Source organism: Cetorhinus maximus, chromosome 6, assembly GCF_964194155.1.
Source record: "Cetorhinus maximus chromosome 6, sCetMax3.hap1.1, whole genome shotgun sequence".
Lineage (NCBI taxonomy): Eukaryota > Metazoa > Chordata > Chondrichthyes > Lamniformes > Cetorhinidae > Cetorhinus > Cetorhinus maximus.
The window spans coordinates 68,804,273-68,830,391 of record NC_135884.1 but is presented as its reverse complement, the minus strand read 5'-3'; the positions used below and the strand labels follow the sequence as shown (position 1 = coordinate 68,830,391).

The 26,119-nt window shown below is 44.7% G+C and overlaps 1 protein-coding gene across 2 annotated transcripts in view; it reads right to left on the bottom strand.

Annotated features, from left to right (window-relative positions):
* Positions 1 to 26,119, bottom strand: part of dag1 (dystroglycan 1) — a 125,492-nt gene that overhangs the window by 38,907 nt on the left and 60,466 nt on the right. For both annotated transcript variants that reach the window (XM_078543824.1, XM_078543826.1), the window contains one exon: positions 6,645 to 7,074. In XM_078543824.1, coding sequence (XP_078399950.1) covers positions 6,645 to 6,905 — 261 coding nt within the window. In that variant the 5' untranslated portion in view covers positions 6,906 to 7,074. The remainder of the gene's footprint in view (positions 1 to 6,644; positions 7,075 to 26,119) is intronic.

The following is a 26,119-nucleotide window of genomic DNA, read 5'->3' as shown; positions in this document are numbered from 1 at the left end:
GAGCGCGCGCGCGCCGGAGAGCGAGCGAATGAGCGAGCGCGCACTGGAGAGAGAGAGAGAGAGAGACGGACAGAGGGAGAGACAGACAGACAGAGGGAGAGAGAGAGAGAGACGGACAGAGGGAGAGAGAGAGAGACGGACAGAGGGAGAGAGAGAGAGAGAGACAGACAGAGGGAGAGAGAGACAGACAGAGGGAGAGAGAGAGAGACAGACAGAGGGAGAGAGAGAGAGACAGACAGAGGGAGAGAGAGAGAGAGACAGACAGAGGGAGAGAGAGAGAGAGACAGACAGTGGGAGAGAGAGAGAGAGACAGACAGAGGGAGAGAGAGAGAGAGACAGACAGACAGAGGGAGAGAGAGAGAGACAGACAGACAGAGGGAGAGAGAGAGAGACAGACAGACAGAGGGAGAGAGAGAGAGACAGACAGACAGAGGGAGAGAGAGAGACAGACAGACAGAGGGAGAGAGAGACAGACAGACAGACAGAGGGAGAGAGAGAGACAGACAGACAGAGGGAGAGAGAGAGACAGACAGACAGAGGGAGAGAGAGAGACAGACAGACAGGGGGAGAGAGAGAGACAGACAGACAGAGGGAGAGAGAGAGACAGACAGACAGAGGGAGAGAGAGAGACAGAGAGACAGAGGGAGAGAGAGAGACAGAGAGACAGAGGGAGAGAGAGAGACAGAGAGACAGAGGGAGGGAGAGAGAGACAGACGGAGGGAGAGAGAGAGACCGAGGGAGAGAGAGAGACCGAGGGAGAGAGAGAGACCGAGGGAGAGAGAGAGACCGAGGGAGGGAGAGAGACCGAGGGAGGGAGAGAGACCGAGGGAGGGAGAGAGACCGAGGGAGGGAGAGAGACAGAGGGAGGGAGAGAGACAGAGGGAGGGAGAGAGACAGAGGGAGAGAGACAGAGACAGAGACGGAGAGAGAGAGAGAGAGACGGAGAGAGAGAGAGACAGAGACGGAGAGAGAGAGAGACAGAGACGGAGAGAGAGAGAGAGACAGAGACGGAGAGAGAGAGAGACAGAGACGGAGAGAGAGAGAGAGACAGAGACGGAGAGAGAGAGACAGAGACGGAGAGAGAGAGAGACAGAGACGGAGAGAGAGAGAGACAGAGACGGAGAGAGGGAGAGACAGAGACGGAGAGAGGGAGAGACAGAGACGGAGAGAGAGAGACAGAGAGAGACGGAGAGAGAGAGAGAGACGGAGAGAGAGAGAGAGAGACGGAGAGAGAGAGACGGAGAGAGAGAGACAGAGAGAGAGAGACAGAGAGAGAGAGAGAGACAGAGAGAGAGAGAGAGACAGAGAGAGAGAGAGAGACAGAGAGAGAGAGACAGAGAGAGAGAGAGACAGAGAGAGAGAGAGAGTGAGACAGAGACAGAGAGAGACAAAGACAGAGAGAGAGACATTTCTAAAGCTGGGAAACCCCAACAGATCTGCTCTTTCCTTCCTCACTCCTCCTCCCTCGCAAAAAGCAAGAAGTGGTTGTTCCCCAGTGAATGCCTGGGTTTGGCAAGATTCAAAGGGAGACAGCACCCAGACCTGGATGATGTTGCAGTGTCGAGCTTGTTGCACTGCATCAACAGGCCACAGGAGGCCATCTTCTATGGCAGGGCAAATAATCACTGTAAATTGATGCTTTAATGGCCTTTGCACATCCCGTGTATAACCCGACATCTGCACACCTCCAGTATGACTCAGGATGGTGCACACAAGAATTGTAGATGAGCAACACCATTTGGTGCCTCTTCATTTATCCATCCATCCATCCGGATCCTCATGCCTCCCACCCCCGCCATTGCAGCATCTAACTGTTTAAATGATCCCAGGCTTTTAGCCTCCGCTGGTCCACCTGGAAATTTATTCTTCACATTCTAATAAGAATTTCCTGGTATCAGTCCTAAAGTTCCGGTTTACTAGTCTGAACCTGTGTACACTAGATTTACTGCCACAATGGAACTTAACAGGAAATGGGCAAGAGCAGAGGGTGTGGTACTAATGGGATAGCTTGACTGAAGAGCAGGCACAGGCAGGATGGATCAAATGGCCTCTTAAGCAGCAATATTCTGAGATTTTGGTTCAATTTGAAGTAATATTCTAGGTTAACCTTTAATACATCTCCATAAGACCGTTCGCGACTCCTCCAATCCTGAAGCAATCTGTGCCCACATATAACAAGACCTGGACAACATTCAGGCTTGGGCTTATAAGTGGCATGTAACATTCGTGCCGCACAGGTGCCGGACAATGACCATCTCCAATAAGAGAATTTAACCATCTCTCCTTAACATTCAATGGCATTACGTTTGCTGAATCCCCAATGATCAACATCCTTGGGGTTACCTTTGATGAGAAATTGAACTGAACTAGCCATATAAATATTGTGGCTACATGTGCAGGCCAGAGGCTGGGAATTGTGTGAAGAGTAACTCACTTCCTGACTCCCCAGAGCCTGTCCACCATATACAAGACACAAGTCAGGAGTATGATGGAATGCTCTCCACTTGCCTGGATGAGTGCAGCTTCATCAACACTCAAGAAGCTCAACATCATTCAGAGCAAAGCAGCCCACTTGATTGGTACCCCACCCACCCACCTTAAACATTACTTTCTCCATCACTGATAAATTGGCAGCAGTGTGTACCATCTACAAGATGCATTGCAGCAACTCACCCAGACTCCTTCAACAGCACCTTCTGAACTCTCAGCCTCTACCACCTAGAAGGACAAGGTCAGCAGATGCATGGGAACACCATCACCTGGCAGTTCCTCTCCAAGTCACTCGCCATCCTGACTTGGAAATATATCACCATTCCTTCACTGCTGCTGGGTCAAAATCCTGAACTCCCTTCCTAGCAGCACTGCGGGTGTAGCTACACCATTTGATATGTAGCGGCTCACCAGCACCTTCTGAAGAGCAAATAGAGATGAACAATAAATGCTGGCTTAGCCAACGATGCCCACATCCTATGAAATAATTTTTAAAAACCTCCTCAGACTCCTCATTCCACAATTGAATAGCTTCAATCTCTCCTCATAATTTAAGCGCTCAATATTGGGAATCAGCCTCATTGCTTTTAGCTGCACAATTGGAGCTGTTTCATACTGGTTACTATTCATCTAATCTTCCTTTGTTTTCCAAGTTGCTTAATTGTAAATGGATTTGATTAATTGCTTGGCTCTGTATAAATTTAGTGGGTGGTAATTTCCATCATTTGAGACAAAGCAACAATGCAACTTCTAACAGTTTACCACAATTAAATTGACTGGGCTCTTCTAACACAACTTAGAAAACAAAAGACTTCAATCTCAGATTGTAAGGAGCAAAGAAAGTCAATCTTCCCAAGCCTCCAAGCCTTCTCCCCAAACGAGGGGGAGGAGCTTTGTCACAAAGATCAAGATCATCTGATCGCTTTTTGCAGCTTCCCCTTTCTTCACACTGGGCCAAACTTTCTCTTGGGTTCCCCTCTGTCCTAGCCCTGAATTTGCATCTTTCTCTCCTATCTCTCCTCATGCCTTTGTTCAAGAGACCCCACCTCCTCCTTTCTTGAGCCTATTCCCACTAAAATGCTGACCACCTGTCATCCCTTTCTAGCTCCTACGGTAGCAGATATTGTTATCTGTTCACTCTCCTCAGGTAATGCCCTCCTCTCTTTCACGCCTGCTGTCGTCACCCCCTACTCGAAAAACCAACCTTTGACTGCTCTGTCCTTGCAAACTACCACCCATCTCCAACCTCCCTTTCCTCGACAAAGTCCTTGAACTCCTTGGGAGTCCTTGCCTCCCAAATCACTGCCCATCTTTCCCAGAACTCCATGCTCGAATCCTTCTGATCGAGTTTCCGCCTGTCATAGTACCAAAATATCTCTTATCAAAGTTACAAAATGACATCCTATGCAACTGTGACAAAGGTAAACTACCCTTTCCTTGTTCTCACCATCTGTCTGCACATTATTTGAAAGCACAGCATTATTTTTCACGTTAGCTGACGACAGCTTGTTGTACCTCACCACCACCTCCTCCCTTGACCCATCCACTATCTTGGGATTGTCAGACCACCTGCCCGACATCCAGAACTAGATGAACAGAAATTTCCTCCAACTAAATATTCGGAAGACCGAAGCCATTGTCTTAGACCCATGACGCAAATTCAGTTCCCTAGTCATTAACCCATAGTTCTCCCTGAAAACTGTCTGAGACTGAACCAGTCTGTTCACAACCATGGTGTCATATCTGGCCCCAAGCTGAGCTTCCAATCACAAATTTGCACCATTACTAAGATTGCCTATTTCCACCTCCGTAACTTCCAAACTCTGCTTTTGTCTCAGCTGCTGCTGAAACACGCATCCATGTCTTTGTTACCTCTGGACTTGACTATTCCAATGCACTAGCCTCCCATGTTCTATCTTCCATAAACTAAAGATCATCCAAACCTCTGCCACCTGTGTCCTAACAAGCACCAAGTCCTGTCCACCCATCACTCCTGTACTCCCTGATCTAAATTGGCTCCTGGTCTGCAAAACCATGATTTTAAAATTCTCATCCTTGTTTCGAGTTCCCTCCATAGCCTCGCCCCCTCACCATCTCTGAAATCTCCTCCAGCCCCACAACCTCCTGACATAATTGGGGCCCTTTAATTCTGAGCTTTCAAGGCTCCCCAGTTTTAATCACTCCACCACTGGTGACCAGGCCTTCAGTTGCCAAGACCCTAAAGCTCTGGAATGCCCTCCCTAAAACCCTTTGACTCTCTTTCTACTTTAAGAAGCTCCTTAAAACATCTCTCTTTAGCAAATTTTCGGTCACCTGTCCTAACATCTCATATCTTGCCATCATATTTGTTTGAGGCATTCTGTAAAGCACACTGAGCTGTTTTACTGCTATAAAGGTTGCACACAAGTTGTTGTCTACAAGAGGATGTGGTTTTTGTTTGTTTCCTTTCTTCACACACACCTTTTTCCCTTTAGGAAATAATGGTGAAGCGCTGGAAGAATTAGCTGTCTGATTATCAACCTGTTGAACTGTGTCATGAACACTCCTGTGTCCAACAAGTCCTGGAGTTTAGTGACACAAATTTGGAATTCTAATGTGGATATGTGTAGGGTGGGACTTCTACCACCAGAGGGAGCAGTCTTCAGTTCAGCCTGGTGTGTGAAAGAGAGACTTTCTGACCAAGAAAGTCCCATGTTCAATTCTGCTTCTGTTCTTACCTAGGCTAATTGTACAGTTAAGGGGGAAAGACGAAATTTTTTGGGAATGCTGGGGTTGGAAAGGGTTTGCGGGTTTTTTTTCTCTCCCAATTGCTGGCCAACAGCAACTAGTAGAAAGTAGGTGTCGCCTGCCAAACCCATAACCTCCACCATCTGGGCAGCAGAAGATGCATGGGAACACCATCTCCAAGGCACATATCATTTTGACGTGCATATACAGCGTCATTCCTTCAGCGTTGCTGGGTCAAATTCCTGGAGCCGCCGACAGCACTTCACCATAACAATCTACAGCAGCTCACCACCTTTTCAAGGACAACCAGAGGTGGGCAATAAACACTGAGGGTTTCCGGCTGTGTCCACATCCTGAGAATTATTTTCTGAGGTGAAGTGAAGACACCAGCAGTTTTGGCACTGGTGCTCACACTCAATATAAGTTCACGAGGAGGACCAGCCATTTGCGTGAGGTACAGTGGGTTGGCTCATGACCCTTGGAACTGACCCAAGCATGAGGAGGAGGGAAGGAGGAAAGACGAATTTAAAAATAAAAAGCTCATTCACAACATGCAATCAGAACAAGCTACAAATTCCCGAGATTCCAGAGATAAGCTGCCCTGATACATTAGTCCCTCATGGAATTGTTTAGAAATGCAAAATGTGAGAATTTATGAAAGCAAGTTTGTACAGTTATTAAAATCCTGCAACATCTGCAGAAAGTTAAAGCTTTACATTCTGGCTGGACAGCTGTAGGTCACTGAATAAGGCAGTGTGTACAGGCCTTCAGCTGGGGCTGCTCAGAATGTAATCCAGATCTTAAAACTGCGCAAATCATCCAGATCAACAGGCGGATACTTGAATTATCAATTCACAACAAAAGCCTCAACTTTTCAATGCAAACTTTACTGTGTCTAGGAGGATTAGTTAGTGCAGCACAGACCAGGGATTGAACTTAAGTGGCTCAGTGCAGGGATCAAGGATGACACCATTTGTCTTGGTGTGGCTCAATACAGGGAACTGAACCCTCCTGGACAGTGTGGCTCAGTGCTTCTAGCAAATGAGTCACAGTCAGGATTTTCCTTCAGTGTGCAGGTATAAATGTGAGATGTGATGAACGTTAATAGAAGGTACAAGTTTCTTACCGTTAAAGGAAGCCAACAGGACCAGACTATGGTAAAAAGTCTTGTGCAAATGGCTGTTCAAAACAATTTATGTAGAAAAGTACATGCTTCAGTCCCTCTCCCTCACTCAGATTATCAGGTATATGTGTTTAGGACTTGACGGGTTTATTTTTTTGAACATTTGTAGGCTGTACTTTTATACATTGTGAAAAGGGAGAAAAGTGAAAAGAAGTGAACAAGCTTTCTGCAATACAGTGTGCAGTTGCTGTGCTTTCATATAGAGTTACATTGAGGCAGTTAAAGTTGAGTAAGAGATGATTACCTTAAGCATCGCGTGGGCAGGCAGCACCTCCGTTGGGATTCTCATTGTGAAGGCGCGACTAATGTACGCAGAGCCATCCGGGATACTGAAGGACACAGCAGGCGGGTCCTGCTCCAGGATCACCGAATGCATAGAGGCCTCGATCTGGCTGTCCAAGTCTTTGACGATCGGCATGGGTTCATTCTGCCAGTGCGCCAGTGCTGTGGCCTCCAGAAGCTCCAGTATCAACAGAGTCCTTCCCAATCCGTGCAGTAGAAACATTCTTCCAAACCAGAAGAGACAATTTTTTTTTTAAAAAGTAGAAACGTAGAAACAAGTGATCAGGTAATAGCAGCCGCAGAGAGAGAGCCCAACACTGCTGTGATACTCTTAAAGTCACGCCAGGTGCAATCCTATCATTTAGCTTCTCTGGTTGGCATCTGACAATAACCTGCAAATAAAGGACAAAGAATAAATACATTATTTCTAGTGTGAAACTAATCCTTCTGATGGAGCAGTCTAGCGCAAGGGAGCTTAATCTTAAAATTAGCACTAGCCTGTTCAAGGGTAATATCACACAGCACTTCACATGAAGAGTAGAGGAAATCTGGAACTCTCTTCCCCAAAGAGCTGTTGAGCCTGGGGATCAATTGAAAACCTTGAAACCGAGAATGACAGACATTTACTAGGAAAGTGCATTAAGGCTAATGGAACCAAGGTGGGTAGATGAAGTTAAGATACAGATTAGCCATGATTAACGTGAATGCTGGGAAAGTCCCGAGGGGCTGAATGGCCTTCTCCTGTGTTCTGAAATAGAACACAGGAACGTGTGTTTTACAATGAGAATCGACTATTAAAAACAAATGTATTCACTGTGTAAAAATACTCAACTTAAGTGCCTGAGCTGCTTTCACTGCTCACAGTCCCCATATGCCAACTCGTGGGAGACCAGCCTTACAGCATTTACATCGCAAATGGTGCAGCCCAGCCCAGGGCCTAAAACCTGGCAATTTTTGCCTTTGTGCGACTGGCAATGTGCCTGACAGGCCACCACACGTGACTGACTGTGTGCTTGTATGGGCCAGTATGCATGACTCACGGAATAAAGCAATGAGGTGAGATCTTGAACAGCGAAGCAACACACAATGTGGAATGCTCGCCAGAGCTGGCTTAGCCTCAAGAGAAGGAGTGGAGATAGTCAGGAAGGGATAAGTTAAAAAACAAGTAACATCTTCCTGACTGTTGGTTGGCCTCAGTAAATCCCACAGTGCTATCAAGTGGCACTTGCTTAGCAATAACCTGCTCACTGACACCCAGTTTGGGTTCCACCAGGGCTGCTCAGCTCCTGACCTCATTACAGCCTTGGTTCAAACATGGACCAAAGAGCTGAACTCCCAAGGTGAGGTGAGAGTGATTGCCCTTGACATCAAGGCTGCATTTGACCGAGTGTGGCATCAAGGAGCCCTTGTAAAACTGTAGTCAATGAGAATCAGGGGGAAAACTCTCCACTAGTTGGAGTCATACCTAGCACAAAAAAAGATGGTTGCAGTTTATTTGGGAGGGGGAACTGGAGATTGGCACTGGCTGCAGCAAGACCTGATTGTTGAGAGCCAGCACTAAAGCAGTTCGAGACTTCTCTGTCCATGTAATTCCCCAGAATTGTTCAGCTGTTAAAAGCATGCCATCTGAATACAAAGTGTGGAGCCAGGTGTGAACTGCTGCCAGTGGAATTTCATTAAAAGGATCGGCCAGTAATCAAATTCAAAAAAAGCACCTTTTCAACTGCATTTTTCTTGTGCATGACACTTGATTTGGAGACTTTTTTTCGCTACTTCCTCATCTCCCAACAGAGCTCAATTTCATTCAAGCCATTTCTTTGTTCTTTTCTCCTTTTGAAATCCCAAATTTGACACATTAGTCCAATCTCTGGGACACAAGTCAGTGACCTCCAAGTGCAAGAAAAATAATTTGTTTTGAAGCATTAACCCTTTACAGAACTGAAGCACGTTAATCCATTGCTACACAGAATACAAAATGCTTTCATGTGCCAGGTTTGCAGGCTAAGTGACAGCTCCTTGTGTCTATTTAAAAAACAGTAAACTCACCAGTGTGAATCCTTGCGTTATCTATAGATCAGCCCTTCTCTGACACTTCAACATTAAATCCTTCCAGGATTCTACCTTCTGAACTGAGTGCAAGTTGTCTTTCATTTTTAAGTTTTTGTTAAGGCTTCAGACAACTATTTCAGCAAATGAGCTGTAGCATGCTTGGGAGGAACAGGTGATTTTGAACCGATGCCTTCCCACAGCTCCCCATAACTGGGGTTTTTCTCACTTCATGTTAGGATCTGTTGTTGACCAATTTGATAGAAGTTGGTTGTCATAATCAGTTAACAACTCCGTTATCTTTGTATCATGTAACTACCAGGATGATATAAGGCAAACTAGAAGAAACTTGGCCTTAGTCTGACAAATCTCTATATTTTTAATTTAAATCACTTAAGAGGTTAAGGTGCCTATTACGTTAAGATACCTATCAGTTGCTATAAGGTTTTCCTGGTTAAGTCAGCTGATCTCACGACATTGAATGATACAAGCTAAGGCTACTGGAATGTATGTGAGCAGGAAGACAAAATTGTGCACTGACCCCATGGATTGCTTGTCAAAGCTCACATGTGAATGGCCACTTGAGCAAAGTTCTACAGGATGGTGGGCAGCAGAAAAACTGGACATCAGTAAGCAGCAGCATCATTGAACAGTCCCATCACTAGCAATAGCCCAACTGGACAGGGAGAGCAGCAAGTACACTTCAAGCACACCCTCTCTGCGCAGGGAGTTTTCTGGCCCACTGTCAAGGGGTGTTGCTTGTAGTTTTTAAGTATTGATTAGTAGGCAAATCAACATTTTGTTCTGCATGGAGCAGAGGTGCCAGTTGGCTGCTGGTACTGCAGTCTCCAAATGAGGTACATGATAATGTGTGATTGAGCCATACATTCACTGTATCATTGGGTGATTTACATTCCAATTCCACCCCGTCATTCCTCGAAGGAAAGATTAATGGGGTCAAAACTGGGCAACCCACCAATAATATAAAAAGAAAAAAAGACATTTATATTCTATCACTAGATGCCACTTACAAAAACATGTCCATCAGCAAGCGATAGCGGCACTACTGACCGAGCCTTAAAGGGCATAGCTGCTAGACTGGGTCAGCGGCAGGTGGGGAGGGAACAACATACTTGACCTCATCCTCATCAACCTGCCTGCCGCAGGTGCATCTGTCCATGACAGTATCAGTAGGAGTGACCACCGCACAGTCCTTGTAGAAACAAAGTCCCGCCTTCATATTGAGGGTACCCCCCATTGTGTTGTGTGGCACTACCACTGTGCTAAATGGGATAGATTTTGAACAGATCTAGCAACTCAAGACTGGGCATCCATGAGGCGCTGTGGGCCATCAGCAGCAGCAGAATTGTACTCGAACACAATCTGTAATCTCATGGCCCGGCATATCCCCCACTCTACCAATACCATCAAGCCAGCGGATCAACACTGGTTCAAAGAAGAGTGCAGGAGGGCATGCCAGGAGCAGCACTAGGCATACCTAAAAACGAGGTGTCAACCTGGTGAAGCTATAACACAGGACTACTTGCGTGCCAAACAGCATAAGCAGCAAGTGATGGGCAGAGCTAAGCGAACTCACAACCAACGGATCAGATCTAAGCTCTACTGTCCTGCCACATCCAGCCGTGAATGGTGGTGGACAATTAGACAACTCACTGGAAGAGGTGGCTCCACAAACATCCCCATCAAAGATGGGGGAGCACATCAGTGCAAAAGATAAGGCTGAAGCATTTGCTACAACCTTCAGCCAGAAGTGCCAAATGGATGATCCATCTCGGCTTCCTCTGGAGGTCCCCAGCATCACAAATGCCCATCTTCAGCCAATTCAATTCACTCCACGCGATATCAAGAAACAGCTGAAGGCACTGGGTATTGCAAAGGTGATGAGCCCCTGGCAATATTCCTGCAATAGTACTGAAGACTTGTGCTCCAGAACTTGTCGTGCCCCAAGCCAAGCTGTTCCAGTACAGCTACAACACTGGCATCTACCCAGCTATGTGGAAAATTGCCCAGGTATGTCCTGTACACAAAAAGCAGGACAAATCCAACTTGGCCAATTATCACCCCCCATCAGCCTACTCTCAATCATCAGTAAAGCAATGGAAGGGGTTATCAACAGTACCATCAAGCGGCACTTACTTAGCAATAACCTGCTCACTAATGCCCAGTTTGGGTTCCGCCAGGGCCACTCAGCTCCTGCTTTCAATATAGCCTTGGTTCAAACATGGACAAAAGAGCTGAACTCCAGAGGTGAGGTGAGAGTGGCTGCCCTTGACATCAAGGCTGCATTTGACCAAGTGTGGCAACAAGGAGCCCTAGCCAAACTGGAGTCAGTGGGAATCAAGGGGAAAATTCTCCACTGGTTGGAGTCATACCAAGCACAAAGGGAGTTGTTTATGGTTGCTGGAAGTCAGTCATCTCAGATCCAGGATATCACTGCAGGGGTTCCTCAGGGTAGTATCCTCGGCCCAACCATCTTCAGCTGTTTCATCAATGACCTTCCTTCTATCATATGGTCAGAAGTGGGGGTGTTCGTTGATGATTGCACAATGTTCAGCACCATTCGTGACTCCTCAGATACTGAAGCAGTCCATGTCCAAATTCAGCAAGACTTGGACAATATTCAGACTTGACAAATGGCAAGTAACATTAGTGCCACACAAGTACCAGGCAATGACCATCTCCAACAAGAGAGAATCCAACTATCGCTCCTTGACGATCCTGGAACTCCCTTCCTAACAGCACTGTGGGTGTACCTACACCACAGGGGCTGCAGCGGTTCAAGAAGGCAGCTCACCACCACCTTCTCGGGGCAATAGAGATGGGCAATAAATGCTGGCCCAGCCAGCGAAGTCCGTATCCCATGAATGAATAAAACAAAAGTAAAGGGAAGATATCTGCTTTTCAAAGACAACAGCAACGTACATTTATATAGCACCTATAATATAGTAATACATCTCAGGCAATGAAAAGGAGCGTTATCAGTCAAAAAAAATGCCAATCACACATAAATTCCTTGAATTACCAACTTGACACAAGTATAAATAAAGGATCCATTGGTCATTATTACAATACCTCCTGAATCTCTGCAATGATTTCCCCTACTCCCCAGTCCACTGATTCATGCTGATTGCTCCCTTCGCTTCTCTGGAAGTCACCAAGCCCAATTGTAATGGTTCAGCTACTGTCTCGTCAGAGGATGGAACCTAGAATTTTCCTCACCTGCGTGTGGTACAACTACTGAGGAAGATTGCATATACTGAGTGGGTCACCAGGGAGAGCCCTAAAATTATTCCTTGAAGTTAGTTATTTGTAAGCTTACTGCTTTTGGCAAGTTTGAAAAGCAGAATAAATCACATTACACCTTCAATTGGAAACCTTCACTTGATTCAGCACCAAACAACCATTTAATTCAAGATCCTCCTGGGGGCCTTGGAATTATGTATCTAAACACACTCCTGAATCTGACGGCAATGAAGGTTCAACAACAAGCGATTCATGGCATCCCCAGTAACATAACCGTACAAAATCTATATAATACCTAGACGTGCATAATTATACTTGCAAAAAGGTGTGTCTGACATGTCATACAGTGAAGTGAGTCACAGAAACAAACTTGTTTGACTAAAATATCCCAGGAATTAATCAAGATAAAACAAATCACTGTCTTGAGCGCATCTCTGGCCAAACAGACACACTTCCCGCCATCCTTCAAAACCTTAGACTAGTTGGATGCCAATATGCCATGTGGGGAGAGTTTTGTTGGTAAAGATAGTCAGGGATACAGAACTGAGGCGGATAAGTGGGAATCAAGGTACTGATCAGCCATAATCTAATTGAATGGGGGAGAAGGGTGTAAAAGGGCTGAATGATCTTCTACAGGGTCGGACAACACAAAAAGGAGGCCTCTTAGCCCATTGTGTTTGCGCCAGCTCTTTGAAAGAGCTACTCAATTAGCACCATTCTCCTCGAACATTTTTCCCTTTCAAGTATTTATTTAATTCCATTTTGAAAGTTATTGTTGTTAAAATTATTTCAGTCTGCTTCCACCACCCTTTCAGGCAGTGCATTCCAGATCATAGTTCGCTGATTTAAAAAAAAATTCTCAATTCCCCTCTGGTTCTTTTGCCAATTATCTTAAATCTGTGTCCTCTAGTTACTGAGCACCACCAACCCTCACCCCCACCCACTCACTCCTGCCAGCTCTTATGTTCTGAAATACAATGTCTGTGGATCATTCAAGCCTCATGTGGAACTGTATTCGTTGGTATGTGGAATTATGTTTAATTATGTTTTTTTTTAACTAAAAAGAGCTCAAGAAGGGAGTAGACTGTGGACCAGAATACGCCTGTTCTCAGTTTAAGCACAAATTAATGGGAATGATTTGCTTCCAGTGCTTACCCTGCGACTTCCATATATGGGAAGACTTTTTGTTTGAATGATTTTGTCTTTGAGGAAAAATTAGCTTCAAAACTGAGCCTCAACTTCTTCACAACCTTTATTTGACCCTTTTTCAGTTCAAATCGATGTCATCTTGTGCATACAATTTATATATTTTTATAGACTATATTCAGGAAATAGCCTCCTCAAATGCTTTCATCACACTACTCTTGTCCTCTGTTCACTGAGGATCCAACTGAAAGTGTCCTATATCCCTAGTGTCCTCATTTATAGATGATAAGGTCTGTTCGTCACCACCCTTAACATTTGTACAGTCTTTTCAAGCTACCCTGAAGCACTTTTCTGAAAGTCTGAAAGGACAGCCTTTCAATTTTCTTTTGCCCAAGCTCTCAAAATAAAAACTTCCACATCCCATCTGGATTACTCCCAACCCTCCCACACCGATGCTTTGGAAAATAACCACAGTCCCCACAATTGGAATGGGATGACCTTTCCCACACTCAGCGGTTTCTGCCGGATCTAGATCAAAACCACTGGCAGAAATATTTCAGGCGGCCAAAGAATGAAAAGGTTCTGTGCTATTTTCTACCACAGCCCGGAGATGACAGCTTGAGTTTGACCTAAAATCATTATTTGGGTGACGAGTTATACTGCCTTCCATAACTTTCCACATCCTTGCTGCTGAATTCAAGACTCACTGGATCATCATCAGCTCCCAACTTATGCTTTCCAGGGTCTTAAACTGTTGAACTCTGCACCTTCCTCAGCCTTCCCTTCCTTGACAATCTGCAGATTCTTAAACTCCAATTTGGCTGCTACCTATTCACAACCGCTCGCTCCTCTTGCCAAAAATGGTGGCATCCTGTACTATGGGCTTTGGCTTTGTATTTGGGTTTCTCAATTCAAAAATTATTTCTAGGAAATAAAGATCAGCAGTACAGATGCTTTCTGCCATGTTTCCTCATCTGCATTGTCTATACAGACCACCATGGCTGCAAACCACCTCTTTAGGAAGTGACCATTTCTACTGGCATTTGCATATGACTTTAGCTCAAGTCTTCCAAAAGTGCTGCATCATTCATAGTTATTGAGTTACCCAACGTGATCAGAGGAAAATTAGTGAGGGATATTTCAAGACAAGGGATATTAGTGAAGATGAACGGAATACTTTCAGGCATCCGAAGTCAGCATCAAGTGCTCTCAAAGCTTGCAGTGCCATAGCTAGATGTAGAGCAAGACTCTCTCCACACCGCCTCAGCTACCAAGTTGGATGTATAATGCAGTGAAACCTCCATTATCCATGCTCTGATTATCCACTTTCTCAATTACCTGCTAGAATTTTCAAAGCTGTGCTTGACACTTCGCCTCATTGCACAGCTCACTAACACCAATTCCTTCCCAACTGACAAATCAACCTTGCAGCCCATGAAATATTAAATTCAGTCTACGTTGTTTGTAGTGTACTTTTTCATTCCTGTGCCTGAACATCTGACAGCAGTATTGCAAGAACTGAAACTTGGGTGCTCCCAATTATCTGTTAATTTCCATCATCTAGCAGATGACGAGACTTCACTGTTGAAAGCTCACATCACCTATATCCCAATATACATTATTCCAACTTCAGGTAAGCACTTTCTACTGCACCAGAGTACATTTCCTTTTCTATTTTCTCTAATGGTTGGTGCTAAATTGTGTTGAATTGTGAGTAGCTGGGGTGAGAATGGTCAATGTTGTTCCTCACTTAGAGGACCCTTACAGGCAGTAGAGATGAGAGATCTTATTTCAGTAACCTAGGTTGGATTTGAACCTACACCATAGAGGTCAAATAACTGCAACATGCACTAATATAAATGCCTCTAACATAGCAAAACACCCAAAGGCATTCCACAGGAGTGTAATCAGACTGAAACTGACCACACCATAGGAAACAATGTTAGGACAGATGATAAAGCCTGGTCAAAGGGGAAAAGTTTTAAAGGAGCGTTTGAAAGAAGAGGGGAGCTCAGGAGGTGCAGAAGCTTAGAGAGAGAATTCTAGGCTTTAGGGCCTAAATTGTTTAAGGCATGGCTGCCAATGGTGGAGCAAAGGAAGTTGGGGGGAGTGCACAAAAGGTCAGAGTGGGTGAAGTGCTGAATTCTCAAAGTTGCACAACTACGGAAAGTTACAGAAATAAAAGTGGGACAAGGCCATACACCAACTCACTGTGACACTTAGTGCCTAGTCAATAAGTGACTCATCATAGGCCACACATCTCCAGCTCAATGTGTCGAGGGCACCAAGAAACTACAACTTCTGTGAGTTTGAATGTAATGCTTCTAAAGACCACTTTAAAAAGCTAAAACCATAAGTTTGTTAGTTTACTCAAACAAAGTAGTTCTAATATTAATGAATAAAATCAAAGTAGCACTCATTATTCTGACAAGGTTGCCTATTTCAAGTGGTCAGTTCTGATGGACTTGTAGTTTGATAAGGAAAAATTTAAAAATTAGGCACTTTAACATAAAATTAGGTGGAACTTTATTTCAACCAGAGAGCAAGTGGGTTGCAGAACAAGTTACCAAGGAAAAGTCAATGAAGCAGACAGAGTAGCTGAGTTCTGGGGAAGGGGATGCAATTCCAGAGAGGAGAGAGAGTGAGTGATTATGGCAGGATCGATCTGTGAAACAAGAGTGGACTTTTGGGACCAAACGGCCTTTGCTGATATATTAAATTTGTCTCCCTTGCCCAGGGACACTAAACACAATCATACATAGTATCCTTGGACCACCCTGGCTGGCACCACTCAAACTGGAAATCAAACCTTTATTTTTTTGTGGGATGTGGGTACCACTGGAAATTTAAACAGTATAAAATCAATCGCATTTCTACTTCTCTTTAGCTTTGAAGAAGAGTCATGCGGACTCGAAACGTTAACTCTTTCTCTATCCACTGCTGCCAGACTTGCTGAGTTTTTCCAGCATTTTCTGTTTTTCTCTCTGGATTACTAGACCAGTAACCTTACCAGTATGCTACAGTCTCCCTGCGAACTGAGAACTAATGATCTGAAACAATGCACTCAACACCTGGCCTCATCAAGTCAATGAGGAGCTGTGGATGGGGTACCCTTAACACTGCTAGATGTACTGCATGCTTAGCTTCACCATATAGAGGGTACAAGGCAACGGCTCTCTATGCATTCACTGGTATAGTGCAGAAAGTTAAAACTCCTGTTTACAAAAATTGAGAAAAAGTACTGCAGATCCTGCTGCTGGGAGCTGTTTGGTGACATATCATCCAGAAAGACGCCTCACTACATCACTGGCATGCAGCTTTAATAGGAATCTGTTTTTCTTCAACTCAGAACCAAAATTTTTTTTTGGGGGAAGAACAGAAACACAAGTAGTCCCTGTTATAACGTAAGGTTCACAGAAGCCAATTTGAGCACAGCAAGATTCCGCCACAGCAATGTGAAAATGATCAGGTAATCTAATTCAGTGATGTTGGTTGAGGAATAAACATTGGCCAGGGTATTGAGGAGACCTCGTCTGCTTTTTTTTTTGGATAATTACTGAGGAATCTTTTGCATTCACCAGAGAAAGTAAAGGAGCCTCTGCTTAAGGTCTAATCCAAAAGATGGTACTTCTGACAGTGCAGCACTCCTTCCATACTGCACTGAAGTGTCAGCCGAGATTATAATGCTCCAGTCTTTGCTGTGAGGCTTGAACAACAAAGGGTTAATCTTCACATTGGGAGCAAGTCTTTAACATGGTTGTCTGATGCGTAGAAATACTGACAGTAACAAACAGACAATACTGGATTGATAAAAACAAAAAACTACTGCGGATGCTGGAAATCCAAAACAAAAACAGAATTACCTGGAAAAACTCAGCAAGTCTGGCAGCATCGGCGGAGAAGAAAAGAGATGATGTTTCGAGTCCTCATGACCCTTCGGCAGAACTGAGTAAAGTTAGGAGAGGGGTGAAATATAAGCTGGTTTAAGGTGGGGGGTGGGGTGGGGGGAGAGAAGTTGGTGGTGGGGGGGGGGTGGTGCTAGTAGGGACAAGCAAGCAGTGATAGGAGCAGATAATCAAAAGATATCACAGACAAAGGAACAAAGACGTGTTAAAGGTGGTGATATTATCTAAGAGAATGTGCTAATTAAGAATGGATGGCAGGACACTCAAGGTACAGCTCTAGTGGGGGTGGGGTGGAAAGACTGACAGGGCGTTACAGGTATAGATTTAAAAATAATGGAAATAGGTGGGAAAAGAAAAATCTATATAAATTATTGGAAAAAACAAAAGGGAGGGGGAAGAAACGGAAAGTGGGTGGGGATGGGGGAGGGAGTTCAAGATCTAAAGTTGTTGAATTCAATATTCAGTCCGGAAGGCTGTAAAGTGCCTAGTCGGAAGATGAGGTGCTGTTCCTCCAGTTTGCGTTGGGCTTCACTGGGACAATGCAGCAGGCCAAGGACAGACATGTGGGCAAGGGAGCAGGGTGGAGTGTTAAAATGGCAAACGACAGGGAGGTTTAGGTCTTTCTTGCGGACAGACCGCAGGTGTTCTGCAAAGCGGCCGCCCAGTTTACGTTTGGTCTCTCCAATGTAGAGGAGACCGCATTGGGAGCAACGAATGCAGTAGACTAAGTTAGGGGAAATGCAAGTGAAATGCTGCTTCACTTGAAAGGAGTATTTGGGTCCTTGGATGGTGAGGAGAGAGGAAGTGAAGGGGCAGGTGTTGCATCTTCTGCATGGGCATGGGGAGGTGCCATAGGTGGGGGTTGAGGAGTAGGGGGTGATGGAGGAGTGGACCAGGGTGTCCCGGAGGGAACAATCCCTACGGAATGCTGCCGGGGGGGTGAAGGGAAGATGTGTTTGGTGGTGGCATCATGCTGGAGTTGGCGGAAATGGCGGAGGATGATCCTTTGAATGCGGAGGCTGGTGGGGTAATAAGTGAGGACAAGGGGGACCCTATCATGTTTCTGGGAGGGAGGAGAAGGCGTGAGGGCGGATGCGCGGGAGATGGGCCAGACACGGTTGAGGGCCCTGTCAACGACCGTGGGTGGAAAACCTCAGTTAAGGAAGAAGTAGGACATGTGAGAGGAACTGTTTTTGAAGGTAGCATCATCAGAACAGATGCGACGGAGGCGAAGGAACTGAGAGAATGGGATGGAGTCCTTACAGGAAGCGGGGTGTGAGGAGCTGTAGTCGAGGTAGCTGTGGGAGTCGGTAAACAAAAACAGAATTACCTGGAAAAACTCAGCAGGTCTGGCAGCATCGGCGGAGAAGAAAAGTGTTGACGTTTCGAGTCCTCATGACCATTCGGCAGAACTGAGTAAAGTTAGGAGAGGGGTGAAATATAAGCTGGTTTAAGGTTGGGGGGGTGGGGTGGGAGAGAAGTTGAAGGGGGGGTGGGTGGTTGTAGGGGCAAGCAAGCAGTGATAGGAGCAGATAATAACAAGGCAGAAGAGACAGGCGGAAATCCTGTCGGAGAGCAGAGCAATACTTCTTCAAGGTAGGCATTTCTTGAAGAGGAGTGGCAATCAATTAAACACAGAGATAAAAACAAAAAACTACTGCGGATGCTGGAAATCCTCTTCAAGAAATGCCTACCTTGAAGAAGTATTGCTCTGCTCTCCGACAGGATTTCCGCCTGTCTCTTCTGCCTTGTTATTATCTGCCCCTATCACTGTTTGCTTGTCCCTACAACCACCAGCCCAACCCCCAACTTCTCTCCCCCCACCTCCCCACCACCCCCCACAAACCTTAAACCAGCTTATATTTCACCCCTCTCCTAACTTTACTCAGTTCTGCCGAAGGGTCATGAGGACCCGAAACGTCAACTCTTTTCTTCTCCGCCGATGCTGCCAGACCTGCTGAGTTTTTCCAGGTAATTCTGTTTTTGTTTTGGATTTCCAGCATCCGCAGTAGTTTTTTGTTTTTATCTCTGTGGGAGTCGGTAGGCTTGTAATGGATATTGGTGGATTGAACTGCCTGTCTGCTTCATCTTAGATCCACAGCATCTGCAGCATCGACTGCACTGACACAACAAGCACACACTTACATCAAATCATTCGAACCCACTGTGCCAGGAGCTTGGGAACAGCCACACCTCAGTACTGTAGTTTACGACCGAGTGCTTTCCTGCTTAATGCAAGGGCCGCAAGGAACAAAAGGAAGCCATTTCAAGTTTACTTAGACACAAGGGTCTGGGCATAGCCAGCTGGTGGTGCCTTAGCATCAGCTGTTAAGCACTCAGGGCTCCTAAATGTGAGCCACCACCAACCTAGGCTCAACATCTCTCTTAAAAGCACAAATATCTCCCACAGGGTCACTCAGACAGCTACAGAGCATGGAAGGTAGAGGACGGGGACGCAGGGGGCCACAACACAGCTGGTGGGTGATAAACGCAGAGTCCCTGCCATTTAAAACTCAACACCTCAACTAAGAGGAAGAATTAAACAGCCTTAGAATCAATTGGATGCTGAGTAAAACAGTCACACAAAAGGGAGCTTTCTAACAGCTTGAAGCCTGGGCTTATTTGACCTTGAGGAGAGTTTAACAGAACAAAATTAAAAACGAAACTTCAATTTACTAAGCCGTGCAGCTTTGATGCATTGCCTTCTGAGAGAGAAACCTGGAGCCTAATACTGAGCAAAACAGGGCTGGAACGATGGGGACTTGGGGTACATTCCACTAAATAACAACTCTACTCAATGCTTCGCCAGTCTGAGGATTAAAATCTCCCAGGTGACAAGCACAAGCCTTGAATTGCAAGGTTAGTCACTGGGCATATTTAGCCTTTTGGTGTAAATAGAAGAATGGGATTCTCTTAAAATTGCACTGTGACCAACATGGTTAAATATAACAACTTGCATTTACATGGCGCCTTTCACAAAGTAAAATGCCTAAAGGCACAGCTACCAATAAAATCGGAAATGTGCAGGATGCCAGAATTGGAAAAGTGCAGACATCTCAGAGGGTCACAGGCTGGGTTGTTGCGTAATATTTAATTTATTCATTTAAATAAGTCACTCTAGTTATACAATTCAAAACACTCTCATCAGGCACGGCCCAAAATTTGGAAAGCAGGATCTGGAATTGTACTAGTATCCTATTGAACTTCAAGTACAGTAAAAATTTCACAGCTCATTAGGGAAATCCTAGCAAAAACTTGGGTTGTAATCTGCCAAAAATATTACCTTACACCTTAAACAACCTAAATGTTACTCCTGGAATCTTGGCAAGGTCCCTAAAGGGTCACCAACCACGAGTTAAAGATTTCTGTGCACAAACAATAGATTGTCTGGTAGAGAAATGTTGTGAGGGGCATTTCTTAAATCTCAGGTTTCCTCCAGTCCAGGAACATAGGACTTCCAAAGGACTTTAGGAGGAGTAGGCCATTCAGCCCTTTGAACCTGCTCTGCAAGCCTTTCACATACAGGCTAATTCACCAAGCTATTGTGGAAAAATAGATGCTCCTGCCAAACTATATTTCACACAGAGAAATAAAATCTGGGGCACCCAGTCAAACAAATTCAGAACCTCAATGTATCGACACTGGCAAAAAAACCACTTCACAAGACAGTGAGCGACAAAACCATACGTAGATACCAGGTATAGTAGCACAGTGGTTGTGTTTATGCTCTAGTAATCTAGAGGCCTGGACTAATGATCCAGAGACATGAACTCAAATCTCACCACAGAAGTCAGGGAATTTAAATTCCGTTAGTTAAACTAATCTAGTTTAATCTAGCCTCAGCAATAGTGACCATGAAACTACCACATTATAAGAAAAACCTACTTGGTTCACTAATGTCCTTTAAAGGAAACCGCTCCTCCTTACCTGCTCTGGTCTACGTGCGACTCCAGTGTGGTTGATTATTAACTGCCCTCCAAAGTAACTATGCAAAACCACAATTAACACAAGACTGGAGTGATCCAAGGAGGCAGCTCACCACAACCTTCAATGGCAATTTAGGGACGGACAATAACACAAGCCCACATTCCGTGAATGACTAAATAAAAAAGTATTTTCCTCAAAACGCCCCACACATATTATATACACATCCCCTACCCAAAACCTACTCACAAATCACACCAAGAAGAATTATCTAACAGCCCCCAACCAAAACCTAATCTGAAGATCACCAGTCCAAAACGGAATATAAGGATGCCCGCCCCTAACCCTAAAACCCATCCAGAAGAATTACACCAGACCCAAACAGAAATATATATAAACCCCGCCCCAAAACCCAACCACATTGGACCCAAAGAGAATTATATACAGAGGTGCCTCCCACTTCTGCCCCCCTCCAAAACAAAATACCAGTGACACTGGATCAAAATTGACTGCAAGAGGTTCAGAAGTGACGATCAAATAACATGCAAGAATGAGCGGGAGTGAGTTAGAACTGTTTTTGCTGCAGCCTCTAGAGCAGCGAGGACAATCATTAATTAACCCAAGAGTTTAACTCCAATGATCTCACTGCATAAGGCATTCAAGTGATGATCTACACTCAAACTCGGCACGCTGATAATGTGACCTTCGGGCAGGAATAATGTCCTAAACAATTTCTACTCCAAAATTCCAACCCCTTACACGCAACAGAGAAAGAATCTCTTCATTAAAAATATCTCAGCAAAACACGTGAAAAAAAGACAGATGGGTGTTCAACTCTCTTTTTTCCATCGTTAAACGGGCACCATATCTAACTGCCTGGAGGCCTCCTACCCAATGCATACACAATCAGCATTTTAACATTCCAAAAAAAATGCTGAGTGGGCCCCACACGCTTTGCTTTTCAAATGAGCCACATAGATATATCAAAGTTGACAAACTGTGTCCATTGGCTCAGGGTAAGGAGTCAGACTTGACTACCAAATCTCTACTTTATACAAGGGTCTGATAAAAACCAAAATACTTGTCTGGTTTTGGTTCCCTCACATGGTAGGGAGTGAGGGGCACTGGACAATGCTCAGGAGTGCCATCAGATTGATACCTAGTAAAGAACCCTCAGTCATCTGAACAGACGGAGAGATCTGGGGATTTTTGGAAAGTGCAGACTTCCAGGAGATATAATTGAGGTCTTTAAAATAATGATTCAACTGTTTGAGGCAGCTAGGGTAGGGAGGGTCAGAGATAGAAGCTACGAATATGGAACTAGATTAGATGCCATGAGTTACTTTTCGTCGAGGGCTCCCAACCGCCAAAAAAAAAGTTATTGACCCGTACAGTGAGTGTGAATTCACTGCAAGTGTTCAGACGGTCAAATCCCAGAGAATGAGCAATATAACTACATAGAGAACGTAGGTGCGTCATTGAGGATGGTGGCACCATTCACCTTGACCTCCTGGAGCTACTTTGGGGGTCAGAGATTAATGTTTCCCCTCAATTGAACTCTCCCTAAGGATTGTGGCATAGGGAGGAGAAAATGGGGAGTCATGGCATGAAGAAGTTGCACCATGCTAGGATGGGACAGATTTAACCGATGAGCTGGTCTTTAAATGTCCTTCCTTGTATCACTTACCAGTAGCTTCTACATATATACATATGGGTCTGGGCTGAAGGCAAAATCAGGTTCAGCTGTTATGTTGACCAGACAACACAGGTCGACACTTGTCGTCAGAAATGATGCCCTTCAGTGAAGGCATTAAACAAAGACCCTGTTTAGGCGGATGTTAAAAAACCCATGATGCTATTTAAGGAGCACCGAGTTCTTCCAGTACCCTGGTCAACATTTACCCCTCAACAACCAGCAAAACACACCAACTAGTCACCTACCATTTGTGGGATCATGCTGCACATACTGTGCTGTTCGCTGAGGAAACAACTGTGACAGACTGCAAAAGTGATTAAAGGTGCAGCACTCTGGGATGTCTGAAGGATATAAAAGATGCTATATGGATGCAAACTCATTCCATATTCAATGCTGCCAGTGGATGGAGACGGGGGATGGAATGGAACCTGCCCTACTGATCATGTCACAATGCTAATGTCACTGGCCTCAGCATCCATGCCCGCACTGCATTTTTAAAGATCTCAAACGGCTCCCAATGGCACAAGAGTGCAATCTGTCCTGACTACAAAAGAGCAGATGGTCCCAGATCACCAATCGACCCCTGAAAGACGAGTTTCCAAAGTGCTTTCTTCTTTTGACACATGTATTGCCAATAAAACATCACGCTACAAAACAACTGCACTCGTACATATTCTCCTGTAAAGTTAACATTTTGCCAGCAGAAAAACTAACTTTTTAAAATTTAAAAGTGCTTGATAAATGGTCATTGACCTGAAAATGTCAACTGTCTCTCTCCACACAGATGCTGCTTGACCTGATGGACTTTACCAGCATCTGTAGTCCTTTGCTTTTAAATTTCTTTGGTGAATTGCAGGTCTTGGTTAGAGTTCCTTTCAACTATCTGCTCACTAGTTGCTGATATGAGAAAGTCACAAGCAAGCAATATCCTTTAATGTCATACTGTGCAAAGCTTTCAAATTGCTCTCACCACAACCAATAAATGCCGTGTAACCACCAGTAAATCATTCAACTGCAATGGCATTTTATACTGGGTGTTTCTATAATTCTGGCCACAAGAGATCAGCATCCTACAGGCCAGTTGCACATGTATCGTGCTGCTACGAACTGGCTCCCTTATCCCAATGGCAGGGTCAAAAACCCACATAACAAGGTGAGTACAGTTGAACTCTGACCTCAGCCGCAGAAATGTCAAATGCAGAAATACATTCGTGTCTCTCAAACAAAGCTCTCATCACTCACAACCCAAGCTTAAAAGGAAGAACTCTGCAACAGCATTACCCAGGTGCTTCTCACCTCAAATCGCCATTGCATGAAATTTTCTCACAGGTTACAGATTCAGAAAATGGTGGTGCCACATGTTATACTTAGGCTATTAGTACAGTCCAGCCGATGGGTCCTTACTGGTTCAATGAAATTGGGATTACAGAGCTCTTGAAATGGGTGGGCAGGGGGGAAGGGAGACCCGTGGGCACACAGTGCGTGTACACAATGCACATGTTGGAGGGTGTGTGTGTAATGCAGGATGACAGAGGGTGCACATTCTACCTACTCTTAGCCTCTTCACTATGTCTAACTGTTTAGAAGACAATCTTGGCTGTAATCTTACCTCCCATCCAAGTTGATGATGCAAAGTGGAAGTGAAGGGGGCAGAAGGCAAACGGGTTGGGGAAATAAGAAACACTCAACACTACCTGGTCACAAATCAGCCAGGATTCCCAGATCTGGGAACTCTTGCTTGTGTGTATTAACAATGAAAGAAATTCTATTTCCATCATGTCTTTCTTAACCTGCTATGTTCCACATTGCTTTACAACAAACAGAGTACCTTTCAAAAATTGTAGTCCCCATTGCGACATAGGGCAATGCAAGTGAATTTCCAGACAATAAGATTTAAAAACTTGTTTTGTTTTTATGGGATGTTGATTGAGGGATGAATATTGGCCAAGACACTGGGGAGAAATCCCCTCTGTTCTTATTGAAATAATCCCAACATGGGCAAATAGGGCCTCGGTTTAACTTCAAACTCCAAAGGTGGCACCTGCAAAGCTGCAACACTCCCTCAGTTCTGCACTCAAATCAACCTAGAACAAGGGCAGCAAACACATGGGGCAGCACCACCTGCAAGCTCCCCTCCAAGTCACACACCATCCTGATTTGGGAATATATCGCCATTCTTTCTCTGTTTTTGGGTAAAAATCCTGGAACCTCCTTCCTATGATTGTACCTACACCATACGAATTCAGGAAGGCAGCTCACTATCACCTTCTCAAGGGCAGTTATGGATGAGCAATAAATGCTGGCTTTGCCAACAATGGCCACATCTCAAGAATAAATAAATAAAAATGTCCATCTAGATAATGGGGCCAGCCTAGATTGCATGTCCAAATCTCTGGAGTTGCACTTGAACACAAATTTCTGACTCAGATTGCTACCTGCTCAGCTATGACTGACACCTGGGCAAGAGAAAATACAGGATTGAATCACCTGTGCACACAAACATGTGCGGCACACACACAAGGGGAAATGTAACAAAGACTAACCATTCAGGCTGGAGGGAGGAGGGATGGAAAAGTAATCCAGTTTTAGATGCGAGAGATCTCATGAAGCAATGTTACACAGACACGCTCTTCATATTTATGCAGCAGCATCAGGAAAAATCCAGTAAACCATACCACGCCAGTGGACTTAAAAACATTTATTTAAATAACTCGGTGAACTCAATTAGTCGGAAACTGAGGATTGAACCTACTCACAAGAGCTAAATTTCCTGAACTTTCTCAAGGCTGACTTACATCTGTGGATATGGGAGGCAGTGAGGGCTGGCCCCAGACAACTGGGCCCCATTAAACAGCTGCTGGGGAACAGGCCAAGATGAGCACAGACCCCAGCAGAGACAGAAATAACCAACCCTGTTCTGTCACAGTAACGATCTCAATGAGTACATGTTGACCCAATGAGTCTTCCCAGGACCTTTTCGCCATTATGTATAAATATTATTAAAAACACTTCACATTAAACAAAGTTAAAACTAAGGTTAACCCAAGTCTGTGGCCAACGATTCTCACATTTCGAGTTATTTTATATTTCTGCATATGCTGGGAAAACTTAACACCCCATCATAATTTATCCAAGTGGAAGCAAGCAAAGCTGCTGCTTCCCTCCTCACCTCACCAACCCCCACCAAAGGTTATTCAACTGTAGGAATATTCACAGCCAAGTCCAATCTGGATATATAAAAGAAAAATACTGAAATACAAATAGAAAGTGCTGGAAAAACTCGGCAGGTCTGGCAGCATCGGTGGAGAGAAAAACAGAATGAACATTTTGAGAGTCCAATATGGCTCCTCATTGGAACTGAACAATCTAGATGTATACTTGAAAGGCAAAAATTTGCAGGGCTCAGTGGAAAGAGCAAGTGGAGTGGGACTAATCAGTAGGCTCTTTCCAAGAGCC